The sequence below is a fragment of the Lampris incognitus genome, chromosome 3, assembly GCF_029633865.1.
Source record: "Lampris incognitus isolate fLamInc1 chromosome 3, fLamInc1.hap2, whole genome shotgun sequence".
Lineage (NCBI taxonomy): Eukaryota > Metazoa > Chordata > Actinopteri > Lampriformes > Lampridae > Lampris > Lampris incognitus.
This window is the reverse complement of record NC_079213.1, coordinates 78,699,708-78,714,233: the sequence shown is the minus strand read 5'-3', so window position 1 is coordinate 78,714,233 and position 14,526 is coordinate 78,699,708. Positions and strand designations below refer to the sequence as shown.

The following is a 14,526-nucleotide window of genomic DNA, read 5'->3' as shown; positions in this document are numbered from 1 at the left end:
TGAAAAATATCAGCACCGAATTTGCCACTGTTGGTTTATGTGTTAGATGTATGATTTAAAGACCACCAGGAAGAGATGAAACATCAACAACTGACATCACTTTTGATCACCAGGATGGCTTATGTTAGTGACTGATTTCTTAGGAACTAGTGGAGGATAGAGATGCCATACCAAAGCAAAATATCTCTTTCAATGAGGACTACATTATTCAAATCATTAAATGAACTGTGTGCTATGTTTGCAAAAGCTATTAATGTCATGTGCCGACAATTTGACATACAGTTGTACCATGAGACCGCTGTATGTACCCAAGTACCAAAATAAAATCATTTCCATCAGCTGATGCAATTATGCATTATCATAGTGTCGCACAGAAAAGAAAGTATATTATGCCATCAGTAGAGATTGTTAAAAGAATCTGTAACTATAAATAACTTTTGGGTCTGCATTGATCTGAGCCACTCGGCAGTGTCTCGTGAGTGAAACTGCCATTTTGACATCTTAAGGGTTGTTTTTATGTTGTTTTTATGTTATGTGCCATCTGTATCATAGGAAGGAGGATGCCAGTCTTGCAGCTGCTGTTGCAGTGGTGACCAGTTCAACATATTACAGCACTTCAGCTCCAAAGGCTGAGCTTTTGATCAAGATGAAGGACATGCAGGAGCAGGAAGAGGAAGACTCAGAGGATGAACTGGACATTGATCTGGCCAACAAAAAGGTACAATACACTAAGATCCTTTTAATGCACCCATTTGTGGAATTTAACTTTTTTTATAGACCTTAAAGGAAGAACGAGTAGGATTTTTGAGTTGCGGTTTGTAAACACAGCATTCAAAGTTGGCCCCTTCTCCCTGGCTCAATGACACCAGAAACACACACCCCCAGACTGCAGTTGCCAGGACATATCCCAGTGTACAGGCCAATCCCGCATTGCTCTTCATTCCCATCCTCTCCTTCAGTGCTCGCCAGCAGGTGAAAGCCAACCCCAGATTCGTTTTGGAACACGCTTTGTCCGCTTGCCATTTCGCCTCACTATATTTGCGTCTTTTCAGCACTGTCTGCCACTGTCGTAGCTTCCTCGTGGATGTGTGCTTACGATCTCGATCTTGCACCCGGTCGCTACATTTTTATAGAGTCCCGCTGCCCAATCGTTGACACCCAGAAATGTCCCATACGTAGCAAAATAAGAAAATAGAGGCAGAAGACGGGGTCTGTGCAGATACAGACACCGCCACACACGTGTAATTGGTCATAAGTGAGATTGAGAGGGATTGTTTTTGTATGAGTCTATACATTGATTTTCAGAAAATCCTACTTGTTCTACCTTTAAATGATATTTGTTCTTGTCAATAGAATTAATCATGCAGATTTGGTTTTGAATATTTGTTCTATGCATGCCCATCTGCAGCAAGAGCTGATTGACAGCCTTAGCAAGAAGCTTCAGGTGCTGCGAGAGGCTAGGGAGAGTCTCCAGGAGGACATCCTGGACAACAATGCTCTAGGGGAGGAGGTGGAGGCCACCGTACAGCAGGTCTGCAAACCTAATGAGCTAGACAAGTTCAGGATGTTCGCCGGGGACCTGGACAAGGTGGTAAGCCTGCTGCTGTCCCTATCTGGCCGTTTGGCAAGAGTGGAGAATGCCCTCAACAGCCTGGACGAGGATGCCACTTCAGAGGAGAGGGTAAGTTCACTGGAGCAAAGAGGAAGAGGAAGAAAATTCTTGACACTTCTCTGGAGGCACTTAGTTGTCAGCTATATTGGAGTAACTAAGTTACTAATGCAATGTTCTTGTTTAAAATAAGTACAGAAAACATAGTCTTGACAAAGTATGTTCTAGTTCACTTAGCATATTTAAAGAAGACAAAAACATTAGCAATCAAACTTTTATATTCCTCAGTTGTTTTTCTAATTCACTCGTCTTCCTTCATACAGCGCACACTAACTGAAAAGAGGAAGCTGTTGATCCGACAGCATGAAGATGCAAAGGAACTAAAGGAAAACCTGGACCGTAGGGAACGTGTGGTCTACGACATTCTGGCCACCTACCTGAGGGAAGAGAACCTTACAGACTACGAGCACTTTGTCAAGATGAAGTCTGCACTCATCATCGAGCAGCGCAAACTTGAGGATAAGATCAAACTGGGCGAAGAGCAGCTTAAGTGCTTGACAGACAGCCTTCCACTGGAGCAGAGAATGCCCTTTTGAAGACACTTGAGTTCTCGGCACAAATGACAAATGTCATTTGTTAAATTCCTCAGTCTGAAACAAGCTTGACCAACCACTGTTGCGTTATCAGATTGCAGTTGAGTCCTATGTCCAACAGAGGGCAACAGAGATACACAGCACCAAGGATGAAGGATCATCATTTTGCGAGGATGAGCATTTTCTCATGTTGTCTCCATTGTATTTCACACCGACCTGGTCATGAAGGAGCCTCAGCAGAACACATTGTACTTGTTTCTCATCTGCTTAGAACTGGGCTGTCATGAGATCATCGGAATCAAAAGCCTCCCAAAATGACCTTTTGAACATTGCTGTTTGCTTTTTCAACCACTGTATATAATATGTTCAAGAATAATTTCAAGCTGTTGTTTTATTTTATTATTTTTTTTAGTAATTTATTGTAGCCTTTTGAATCTGTACAGAGGGGAACAGTATTTTATCTTCAGCTATTTTAACAGCCATGTTAAGTAAAGCTTGTATACAGCCATCAATGAACATTTATCGAGGCTATTCTCCACATAACAAAATGATTCTATTGATTTGACATTCCGAAAACTCAACCCCACAATCTGAAAATGCAATTTAATCCAAATTCTTAACCCCCCCTCCCTTTTTTTTCTCCCCAATTGTACTTGCCCAATTACCCCACTCTTCCGAGCCATCCTGGTCACTGCTCCACCCCCTCTGCCGATCCGGGGAGGGCTGCAGACTATCACATGCCTCCTCCGATATATGTGGAGTCGCCAGCTGCTTCTTTTCACCTGAAAGTGAGGAGTTTCGCCAGGGGGACGTAGCACGTGGGAAGATCACGCTATTCCCCCAAGTTCCCCCTCCCTGCTGAACAGGTGCCCCGACCGACCAGAGGAAGCGCTAGTGCAGCGACCAGGACACATACCTACATCCGGCTTCCCACCCGCAGACACAGCCAATTGTGTCTGTAGGGACGCCCAACCAAGCCGGAGGTAACACGGGGATTCGAACTGGCGATCCTCATGTTAGTAGGCAACGGAATAGACTGCTACACTACCCAGACGCCCCAAAATCTTTACCTTTTGCTAAGATTTTTGCTCAATCATCCCTTTTCTTCCCCTGGAATAAGTGGCTTTTTTTTCTCTACACCATTACATTTCATAAGTATCAAACAATATTCCTGCAGAATACTTGTAACAGTTCCTGTGAAGAGGAAGCGATTTGATACATCTCAAACTGGGGCACTTGCTCGAGTTTGTTCTCTTGACAGAATTGGCACTTCAAATCCCAGGTTTCTCGAGTACAGTCCACATCTGATGTGCCTGGAGGTCGCCGCCACCTATGCCCTTGCAAACACATGCATGCCATGCAGTCTTTCATCCACCCCTGCGCATGCATGAAAAAGTGCTGTCCATTCTTATCACAGGTAACATTACCCCCTTGAAAATGTTTTTTGGTACTCATAATACAGGTTACACATAAATTGATCGAGTGTTGTTTATTGTATAGATCTCGTTACCTCTATGTTTTTCATATCATTACTCATGGTGCTTATAATGTACGCTCAAGGTTGCTACGATTCAGCTGCCCTTCGACAGGGTGCTAAAAAGGACCTGCTTGTTAAATTATAGAGTAAGCTGTTTATACACAGTATTTCGTAAGATAAGCCTGATCATTGACCTATAGTTTATATTCAACACTAAAAATCTCTAACATTCCAGGTTGATAATATTGCAACCAAAATTAAACACATATATTTCTCTTTTGATCATTTTTTTTTACCAACTTCAGTCTATCAGATGTGTAAATTTCAAACAATAAGGATTCAGTTTCTCGAAGGTAAAAAGCCAACTGAAGGATATTTGTTTTGAGCATTCTGGCACAAGTATGTTTCATTTTTCACTGACTTAATACACTGCAACAGCTTGACTCTTAACACTTTATCAGCTGCGCTGCTTTATATTAAATAAAGGGTCTGCTGAAACCAGGCAGTCGTGTTTGATTGATTTACTATCGGTGATTGGCTCCGTCTACAGTGTAATATTAACCTCCCCCCAACTAACTCTGCTGATAGAGTGGATACGAAGGGAAAGACTTTGACATGATAAGTGACATCTTGGAGACGTGTTACAACTTTGCATTGCTGATGACACAAGGAATACCACTCAGAGCGCTGAGTCAAAGATACAGGGGAAGTCTTAGGACATTGGGTGAACTAAGAAGAAAAGACATAACAAGAAACTAAGGTGAGTTAAAAAAAAAAAGGGACATAATTGATAAAGTGTTTGCGACTTGGAAATTGATGTTCCTGGTCAATCATTAACAACAGTAGTGTTGTAAATACTGTATTATAATTCAAGAAACTAGCTGAGCAGGGCTCACTGAAGAGCTGTTCCATAAGCAGAGGGTGGATTTCTACTCGTCGACATACCTGATTATGTTTTAGATTTTTTTTTTCTTCTTTTGGATGATATTCGGTGTGCAATTTCCAGAAACGTTCAAAGGTAACTGTCCCGTCTTCTCGGCACACAGTAGACATATAAACTACGACTGCAACCAGATAGAGCATGAGTTGACAACTTAATAAGTGTCAAAGTCAGGCACGATCACAAATAATGCAAAGAAAACATGCTGTTGTGAACTCTCACGTCATTGTGCTTACAAATTCAATTTTGTGGTAATTTATCCTTTGGCAGACTAACATTGGCACTGACTGAAGTTGTCACCTTGCTGAGTACAAAGAGCTGAGTCATGTAATCACGTTATTGGCACTGTATTTTTTCCACGTCAGTGTTTGTGCTTTCCAGTTTGTGCACAGATCCATTAAGCATGACAAATGTTAACACTTCTTGATATTCTTGCCCCCCCCCAAAAAAATTCGGCACATAATCATTAAATTGATTTGTTCACATGCACAAGATATTCTAGATAACAGCTCATATTCTAGTTAAGACTTTCAATTAGCTGTTTTTAAGCATATCCATGTAATGCATTCTCAAATATCTGTGTATAACAACAAGCTGGACTTTCTGGATTTAACCGCACGATCGGAAATTTTGCAGACTCCATACACCAGCTGTAAACACAAGGTGTTTAAATGTTTCGGTATATGCAAATAGATACTATCTGTATAGCTCAGCTATCGTTGAAATTTCTCGAAGCTGGTGAGTTTATCTGGCCTCCAGAAGCAGTTAATGGCAACTAAATGTACCAACTTAAACACAATATATTACTATATCATATTCAAATTGGGATAGTCTTTGTTAACTTACCTGACACCCTGACATAGAGCAACTTACAGCTGCTGGCAGTCGCTCGAACCTGAGACCTTTCGGTTACAGTACGTTTTCTCTAACCACTAGGCTACACTGTTGCTCAGAAAATAAGCCTTTCAGTAAATGCACTTGTGTTAGTCTCTTACAGAACAACTGCAGTTACTTTCGTTTCTTTTAGCAGGTGTCATGGTGAAAAGATGAGCTATTTAACGTCATCAATGTCCGAGTCTCCAAGCTGTTATGCTGGGCTTTAGGAGTCGGCCCCTCGAACCACATCCAGCCGTCTTTTCGAAGTCATAGCTCAGCTGCAGCAGCAGGATGATTTACCTGGCCCATACAGCTCACTGGCAGTTCTTGGGCCTGGTGGTGGGATTTGTGGCATGGATCCTGATGATGGTCACGGCTGGTCTTAACGAGTGGAGGCTGTGGTACGTGGCCGATGTGTCAGTCATCACCTCCGGTGTGGCCTGGGTGGGTATCTGGAGGGCGTGTTTCTACAGTCACACGCTCCCCAAGCTGGAGTTCTGTCATTCCATTGACATTACGGATGCATTTGTTCCAGTGGAGATCGCCGTGGCCCAGGTGTTGATGGCTTTGGCGCTGATCTGTGGCCTGGCAGGGAATTTGAGTGCTGCATTTGCCATAAGGATGGTCTACTTTACAATGGACAGGCGAGAAGATCACATCAGACTGGTCTTTTCAGTTGCCGGAGGCCTCTACATGCTCACAGGGGTGTGCTGCCTGGTGCCATTGTTTTGGAATACGAACTCTGTGCTGACCAACGGCACGATAGTCTTCCCTCCAGATTTCTTCTTCCCTGCAGCGCCTGTGAGACAGGAGGTGGGATCAGCCATCGGGGTGGGAATATTTGCTTCTGCTCTCATCATCGTCTCTGGGCTGCTTTTCCTGTGCTACAGGTACGCCAGACAGGCCCTGGGCCCCTGGGAGGAGCCAGTCAGAGGTGACAGAGATGCTCTCCATGGTTCTTGGACAGTAACAACCTTGTCACAAAACGGCAGCAACAATTATTTCACAGGCAAAGATAATCCTGTGTACTGTTCTTAGGAGGTGTGATGGCAAAGCACAGCCCAGAAAACGCTCGACTGTCTTGAAATACAAGAAAACACTTGGTTTTGTTCTCTTGATCAGGGGTATGATCAATTGGAAAACAGAGCAGAGAACAAAGTGCCAATTAAGGTGGAAAAAAATTGATCTTAATATTGGAGTAAATCGCTCTTACAGCCCTTGACTCCTTGAATTTGTGGTACAGAAGAATAACTCCTATTTCCAGATAGGAGAGAGAACAGTTAGTACCACAATCTCAACTGGGACATCATAGTGTGGTAGTGGTTGCCTCTGTGCTGTTAAACACTGGGAGAAAGTACCTCATGTCCAGAAATACTTATAAAACTGGATTTGAAATGCCAATACCTTTGATAACTGAGTGACATTCCCATTTAAACACGCGCACAAAATTTGATACTCCAACACTGAAGGCCCCTACAGTTTCTGACACAACGTACTTCATTTTTGTTTAACAAAATAATTCATGAATAAAAATAATCTATTCAGCAACAAACTGATATTGATATATTGCATACATAAATCCTTGTGCAATTTATCTGCATACCTAAGAAGCAAAAGGATGTTCTCATCAGCCATTTTGCTTCCCTGACCCCAGTTACTACTTTAGCACCCCTCGTGTGTCGCCTCCTTTTGCAACCTTGCTGACGGAGGTGACACGAAAATCACATCGAATATACTTTCGGAGGAAACTGATATAATTTCTGTCATTGCTTGTTTTTAAACAGCAAATTAATTGCCATTATTACATATAGCATGAGCAGTCTTCCAATGAGGATTGATTTACATCTTTCTGCATGGGCCTTGTGAATTGAACAGTACATACTCATTGAGACTGCTGTACCCGAGGGATGGCTGCATACCAAGGGGCATGTTACTTTACACGTTATCTCTCTGATCATATCTCTTCCATGCTATCTGAGAGCAGTATCTAGAACAGCTGTAATAACTGTAATAACTGATGTCCATGTCTGTTATTATTGCTAAAATGGAGCCGATGAAATGTCAAGGTGTGGGTTTATGAGGCCTCGTGTAAAGAGGGTTCTCAGCAGACCAGGTTGACTGGGGCCCGGCCCATGTGACCTGGGTAGGAGGCTGACGAGAGCAAGCATGTGAGTTGGGAGAGGGGGCCGTTTCACAGTCGTGATTGTTGCCATGGAAGGCACCCGCACACACACACACACACACACACACACACACACACACACACACACACACACACACACACACACGGGCCCAATGACTCGCTGTACCTCTCTGGGGGTGGTTGGCTGCAGTGGAACAAAAGGCCCTCTTCAGTGCAGCGCAGCTCTTTGTCAAAAGCACAAGTCTCAGAAGTGGATAACCGATGGACCTTCCCCATCCACTTCAGGAGCCTTGCATGGCGGCTGCATTACAGAAAGGCAGAAAATGATGGGCGATTTGGCTGTGCAACCACCATTACAAACCCCGGGGGCAGTAATCCATAACAGGGTACTTTGATTGAGTATGATTAAATATTACACTGAATCCTTTTTTTATTTTAGGACAGCGAGAATAAGATAGCAAATTATACTTTCCTCCCCCCTTCTTCCAGGTTTGCAAGTTTTCTCTCCGTCTCCCTCTCTCTCCGCCTTAAACTGACATAATCCTCCTGCAGATAAACTTTATATATATATATAAACCTTGAATTGGTTATGCTTTATCTAATCTTTTGCTCAGCCTTTTTATTATCAAATTTGGATAGATGAAGCAACTCGATTCAGACAGGACTTTGTAAAAGATTACCAGGAATGTGGCCTAGACATTTACAGTCACGATTCAATCGGGATGTGTTTTAATCTTCGTCAGAGAAGTGGGGGTGGCGCCATTTTCCCATAGTTTTGTTGGGTTCATTGTGGGACTTAGAAAGAGGGCTTTTTCGTTATGTGATCAACACCTTTCACTTACTCAGCAGACGATACATGAGCAATGAGAAGACTGTCCCTGATATCTTCTTTCACTTTTTTTACGAGCTAGCTAAAATCATCCTGTCTGATCATGATAAGATAAACTTAACTTCAGATGGCATCGTTGTTACATTAGAACAGGGGCCACATCAACCTACACACTCGAGCGAAAGATCACAGTAAGATATAATAAAAAAATCAATTGAGAGGTTAAATCTGATTAAGATTTATTGTACCATTTCCTGAAATGATAATGTTCATGAACAAAGGGCAGCCAATATATTTTTGATCATGAACAAAGGGCAGCCAATATATTTTTTGAACATTTTTGCGTACTGTGAACAGCTTACTCATCGAACCATGGAGGCAGGTATACATTTGTTTGCATTCAGATCGATTTGAACATAATTCTTGGAGAGGAGGCGACGTGTCGTTTCTTCAGCGATATAACAGCACTCGTTCTAACCCACTCTGGCTTGCTGGCCTTCAAAGAAAACATCTCCTTGTCATGAAGGCGGTTGTTTTCGGTGTCTCCCCGTACTCGTACCAGGAAACGCCGGTGTTACACCGAAATCGGTGGCCCCTCAGATTATATGACACTTCCACTCTCTTTCAGCCAGGAAACGGCAGTTGAGATGAGGTTAAATCTAGGTATTGAGTTGGAGACAGTTGATGTTAGATGTGGGTTTGGTGTGGTTATGATTAGGATTAGCATCTGGGGGTGGCCATAATAGAACGTTTTAAGGGCAGCCAGGGTCACATAATCTGACGGGTCACAGATTTCGATGTAACACCGGCGTTAAACCGGCAACGGAGGTATTTAACAAAACCCAATCGACGTCTGTGTGGAAATGACAGGCCCGACTCTGCCGTGTTACACGTCGTGACGCCTCTGCTTCCGGAACGCCGGCGTTATGGCCGATATGATAAGGATTAGACTGTTATCGATTCGCGCTACGGTGGCATTTTTTTCGATAAAGCAGCATAACACCGTCTTGGTAAAGACGAGTCTTCATTACGGCATTATTGCGCGATCTCTGTGGAAAAAACGCACCCCTCTCTCGTTTAATGGTGTCTACAGTGCCCACAGCAGTTTCTGGAGGAGTAGGAGCGGCATCAGCATCTGACCTTGGCAAATTTGTGTAATTATGTCAAAGCAGGGGCCACAGGGCAACCTGTTCTGCATTCTTCACAGGACATGCTGCCCATTAAAGCGTTCATTAAACACAGCTTAGCTCAGCAAGTGCCCAGGAAATCTGATGGAATTAGTCTCAAGCTGTGTTTCCACCACGGCAGACACACCTAACAAACCAAGTCGGCTATTTTCTGTTTCCCTGTTCAGCCAGTGAGAATCCAGAGTGCAAACTTCACACCAAAACATCTGAAACATGCAGTTCATTTGTATGATACGCATATGTGACTAAGGCAGCTGTGGTGCATCAGGTGCTCATGACGAGCACGTTAAATCTCAAGTGCACACACACACACACACACACACACACACACACACACACACACACACACACACACACACACACACACACACACACACACCATCGTCCCCGTCTGACATAACCCTAAACAATATGGTGCCTTATTCTGAACAGATTCCTCTCGCAACTTCTTCATTCATTGATAACGACTAAATTAGAAATCCTTGTAACGATCTGAGTGACTCTCAGTGGAGTAAAATTTAATCAACAAAATAAATGTTTATATACTCAGAGACCACAATAAGGTGTGCATTACTATACCCATTCATTTGTATAGTGCAATAATTTACATTAATATTTCCACATTTTAAAAAAAGAACCATTCAGTGGCATCGCAATAAATGTCTTTATGTGAATCGTGAATGTACTTTGCAATACAGCGTGTAAGCATATTTCAATATACAGAAAAATTTGTGAACTTATCTCTACATCTCAGTGTCAAAAAATAAGTTATAATCACAGCATTTTTGTAAGCTTAAGTGCCTTGAAAAACAGACCCTGTGTAATAGAAACTCTTCTCTGTCGGCACTGATAAGAAAACAGTCCTGAAGCCATCCCAAAATAAAGAAAAATAAAGCATTTTTAAAAAACCTATTCTATTGTTTATAGCACTTTTTCATCCTTTATTGTGGTTTGTGGAGATGAAGTCAATTCAATTAAGTGATGCAAATATAACTTCTCACTTAGTGGTATAGCCTATTGAAAATCTGCAACATGTAGTTTTAATTTTTCCTTATCTACTCAAATCTCACAAATTCTCTCAAAATACATTTTGTTCTCTGAGGAAGTGCTCCTCATATGTTCTCTGTGGCATGAAACCAGATATATACAGTCTATATATTTCAGTGTGTCATTTGAAAAGCAGTTTGAAGTGCAGACTGAGAGCTAATGCTGATTCTGGTGTGTATCGTCAGTCTCAGTGAAGTTGATTCCTCCATACACCGTCCTTAAACATACTCTGAACGCTTCCTGGGGGAAATATCAGTACTCCTGACCTGGTATCTCCGCAGTGCCGGCTGGTGATTTGTCAGGGAACATAAACATGAGGAAACCAGAAGGAGCCCAGACACTATGAGGAGAAATCCTCCTACCCAACCACAGAACAAAGCATCTCCAAACTCCCATCGGGGCACCACTTCAGGTACAGTCTCATCAAAAAATTGCAATACTGCTAAATGGGCAACGTACGATACTGGAACCAGACAGAGTACTCCAGCCAGGATTCCCAGCACTCCACCCATTGTTGTCAAGATCTTCTTAGTCTGATGGCCTTCCTGTCCTTTACAGCTGTTGACCAGGTAAAGGCCCGGTATAGCCACCAGGATTCCCAGAAGGCCAATGGCAAGGGAAATACACATGAGGATACGGGCGAGCTTGATGTCGTAGGAGAGGCCCAGCAGGCTGTCATAAGACCTACACTCCATGCCCCCGACTTCCTGCACCACACACGTCTCCCACAAACCCAGCTCGTAACTCTCGATGGCCAGCAGCTCAGTGGACATGGTCAGCCACTGGGGCATGATGGTGGTAGCTAATGTACACAGCCAGGCTCCAACATACACAAATATCCCCAGCATCTCCAGAGCGCAGGCGCACGCATCCATGGCTTAACCCTCGCTGACCTCTCTGCTCAACAGACCCCACAAGAGTTCTTGTCTGGCTGCACGTCAGTTGGAAGGGCTGGTTATGTCTGGTTGGGACAGAGGCGGCTCTCGGACACCTGTTAAATTAGACCTGAGCTCTCTGGCACTCAGCTCAGAGCTGTTTCACAAAACAGCTCCCACTTGCAGAACCACACATCATGTGTGGCAGGGAGGAGAGGGACCCTTCGGCCCTCCCCTTTATGGTCCTCCTGCTACTGCTGCTGTGCCAATGGGCAGAGGAGGCAGGGGCAGAGATGGTGGGCCTTCAACAAGCTCACGGTCAAACAAATGCTGTCTTCATGGCATACCGGGCCTCAAGGGATGCAATTAAGTACACACGGGATATTATCTTTATGAAGATTTCTGCTGGCACTGGGATTTGGGATTAGCCTTACTCGCGGTCTCTGCTTTAACTCATGCCATTTCTCTTCTCTGTTGTGACAAGGCCTTTTAAATGGGATTGCTAAATGAACAAACAAATGAGAGACCAACAGAGAGAGCAGGACCAAGCTGTTTATACACTCATTTTCAAAAACAAGGCTGAGGCGGCATAGATAAGGTTTTTCTGCCCCTGAAAAAAACAAACAAAATCTTCCAGGTTTGGTCAAACTGGGGAGACTTTGATTTTTTAAATTGGGAACACTGATCACTGAACTCCTGCATTACAGCACAAACCCAATTATGGAAATGTGCCATTAATACGGTCCATGTGTCAAAATTATTACTTCTTTGTGGCTTTGTGGCGTATTAATTTCACTGATTATCAATAGTGGTCATTATGTATGTGTGATTGATCATCATGCACGGTGAATTTGAGTACTGACATAGTAAGAAAAGTAGTTTATTCAAGTAAATACCCATACCTTTTGAATTTAGGGAGTCGAGACAGTCGGCCTCAAAGTCATTCCTTTTGTTGCATGTGATTGAGGAGGATTGGTTGTCAAACAACAGTGCTGCTTATTGTGTGTCTGGGCTCAGATATGAACACTACAGAGCCTGTCAGAGCTGAAAGTAGGAGGTCAAAGATGAAGGCTATGATTTGACAAAAATGTTTCCCCGCCATAAACAGGCATAGTTGCACATATCACACATAAACACAAATGCATTCTGCGTCACCCCTCCTCCTTTGGCGGACAATACACTCAGCTGACTGGACTGAAATTGTTGCAGTGATTCAATGCCTGCTTGGCTGCACAAATTCACACACAACCTGGTAGGTTGATGTCAGAGGTACCACCCTCACTTTGATAAATGTTAGCAACTCCGATGACTATATTTTCAAGGCAAAGGAAATTGAGCATAATCACTTAACCAGGAATGTCCAGATTTATTAAGTGTGATGAAAGGTATTTGGTAAAGGGTGAGGGGGAAAAAAGTCTGAATTTGAATTGCTTCATTATGATGATTCTCAGTATCGCGTTCATATTGTGAACAAAGTTTGTATTAAAATCAACCTTTAAAATGTGCAATCATGCAATCATAAAATATTCAGAACACCCCAAGCCTCTCAGATGATATTGTGGCTCATAGATTTGACCAAGGTTTGGAGGAAATATGCTGACTTTTGCCCATGGTGGTGCAGTAAATTGCAGGAGGGGCAGTTGAGGCTGAAACTTTAAGCATGGGGAAGGGGAGTTTGTGGGATTGAAACCCATTCCTCTGAAGTGACCCAATACGTAATCCATCACCTTTCACTGTGTTACCTAGACAACCTGCATGGGTACCCATTGCTTTGACCTTTGCACTCTTCTGAGCTGAGAATAAGTCCCTTTCATCAGACTTTCAGGTAGTTGCCTGTAATGTAAACATCTGAATCTGGGTTCAGTGACACAATAAAAATGGACACGTTAGATAATGTAGGAGGAAGTGTTGTTTGCAAAATGTTGGTCAGCTGAACTGAAAGCATCAGTTCTCACAGAGGAGGTCTGGGATAGCTTTCAGTGAAACCCTCAGACCCATTATAATAATAATTATTAGTAGTAGTAGTAGTAGTAGTAGTAGTTTGGAGCAGAACACGTTCTACTGCAGTACTTACGCATAACATACGATGGCGATGTTGTATCACTGAAAAAGGAGTCAAGAGAAACCCTTGGAGGTTTTGGAAAACAACCGTGGCCTGCATGAAATCGGTCCTGGACAACCATCCACGAATAAACATAAACATGCGTGAAAATTGTGGGCAGGTCTCCAACACCCAGATCAATATTCATTCCATCAACCCATTTTACAGAGGACTTTATTTTAGAGAAGGGGGAAGCAACCTCTTTCAAATGACCTATGTCCCTTCTTCTTTCAGCTTTTTCTGTTTTTCAGGGGTCACCGCAGCAGTTTTTACAGTTTCCATCAGGCCCCTGTGAGGGCACAGCACCAATTGCTGGCCGTTGTTGATGCGTGTCTCGACCGATCCTGTATGGCCTTGTCAATCTGCATACTGATTTGGCATAACTTTACGCCAGATGCCCTTCCTGACACAATCACTAACCCTATGACGACCTATGACTAGGGACATAGGTCAGTCATCAGAGGTGATTAAGTACAGTGGGCGTATTCAAACGAAGCCTTCAAACATATATTTTTAATCTAGTTTTTTAATTAAAGATGCCCTTTATCCTCTCATTGGACAGCCTTTTACTATTTTTCCTGCCTTTTGTTATTTTTCACATTCAGCTCATGTGCTCCTTATTATTTTTCCTTCACCTCATGTGCTCTTAAATTGGTTTCGATTCTGATTCTCTGTCGTTGAGTCTAAAGCACATTTAAACTGATTTTTTTTAACCCATCCTATTGTAGAGGAGCAGTGTGTCGGTCCTGTGATGGCCCGGCGGCCTGTCCAGGATGTCTTCCGACCCAACGCCTAAATGACTGCTGGGATAGGCTCCAGCATCCCCGCCACCCTGAGAGCAGGATAAGC

The 14,526-nt window shown here is 43.1% G+C and overlaps 3 protein-coding genes across 3 annotated transcripts in view; 2 read left to right on the top strand and 1 right to left on the bottom strand.

Annotated features, from left to right (window-relative positions):
* Positions 1–4,175, top strand: part of shroom2a (shroom family member 2a) — a 33,037-nt gene extending 28,862 nt beyond the window's left edge. The window contains exons 8-10 of the mRNA XM_056276451.1: positions 553–718; positions 1,409–1,681; positions 1,933–4,175. Coding sequence (XP_056132426.1) covers positions 553–718; positions 1,409–1,681; positions 1,933–2,205 — 712 coding nt within the window. The 3' untranslated portion in view covers positions 2,206–4,175. The remainder of the gene's footprint in view (positions 1–552; positions 719–1,408; positions 1,682–1,932) is intronic.
* A 1,611-nt stretch (positions 4,176–5,786) lies between these two features.
* Positions 5,787–6,974, top strand: cldn34a (claudin 34a). The gene has a single exon (XM_056277928.1). The coding sequence runs from the start codon at positions 5,787–5,789 to the stop codon at positions 6,531–6,533; it is 747 nt and encodes a 248-aa protein (XP_056133903.1). The 3' UTR covers positions 6,534–6,974.
* Positions 6,975–10,919: 3,945 nt separating this feature from the next.
* LOC130110741 (putative claudin-24) lies at positions 10,920–11,576 on the bottom strand. The gene has a single exon (XM_056277923.1). It carries the CDS (start codon positions 11,574–11,576, stop codon positions 10,920–10,922), a length of 657 nt encoding a protein of 218 aa, XP_056133898.1.
* Positions 11,577–14,526: the final 2,950 nt, after the last annotated feature.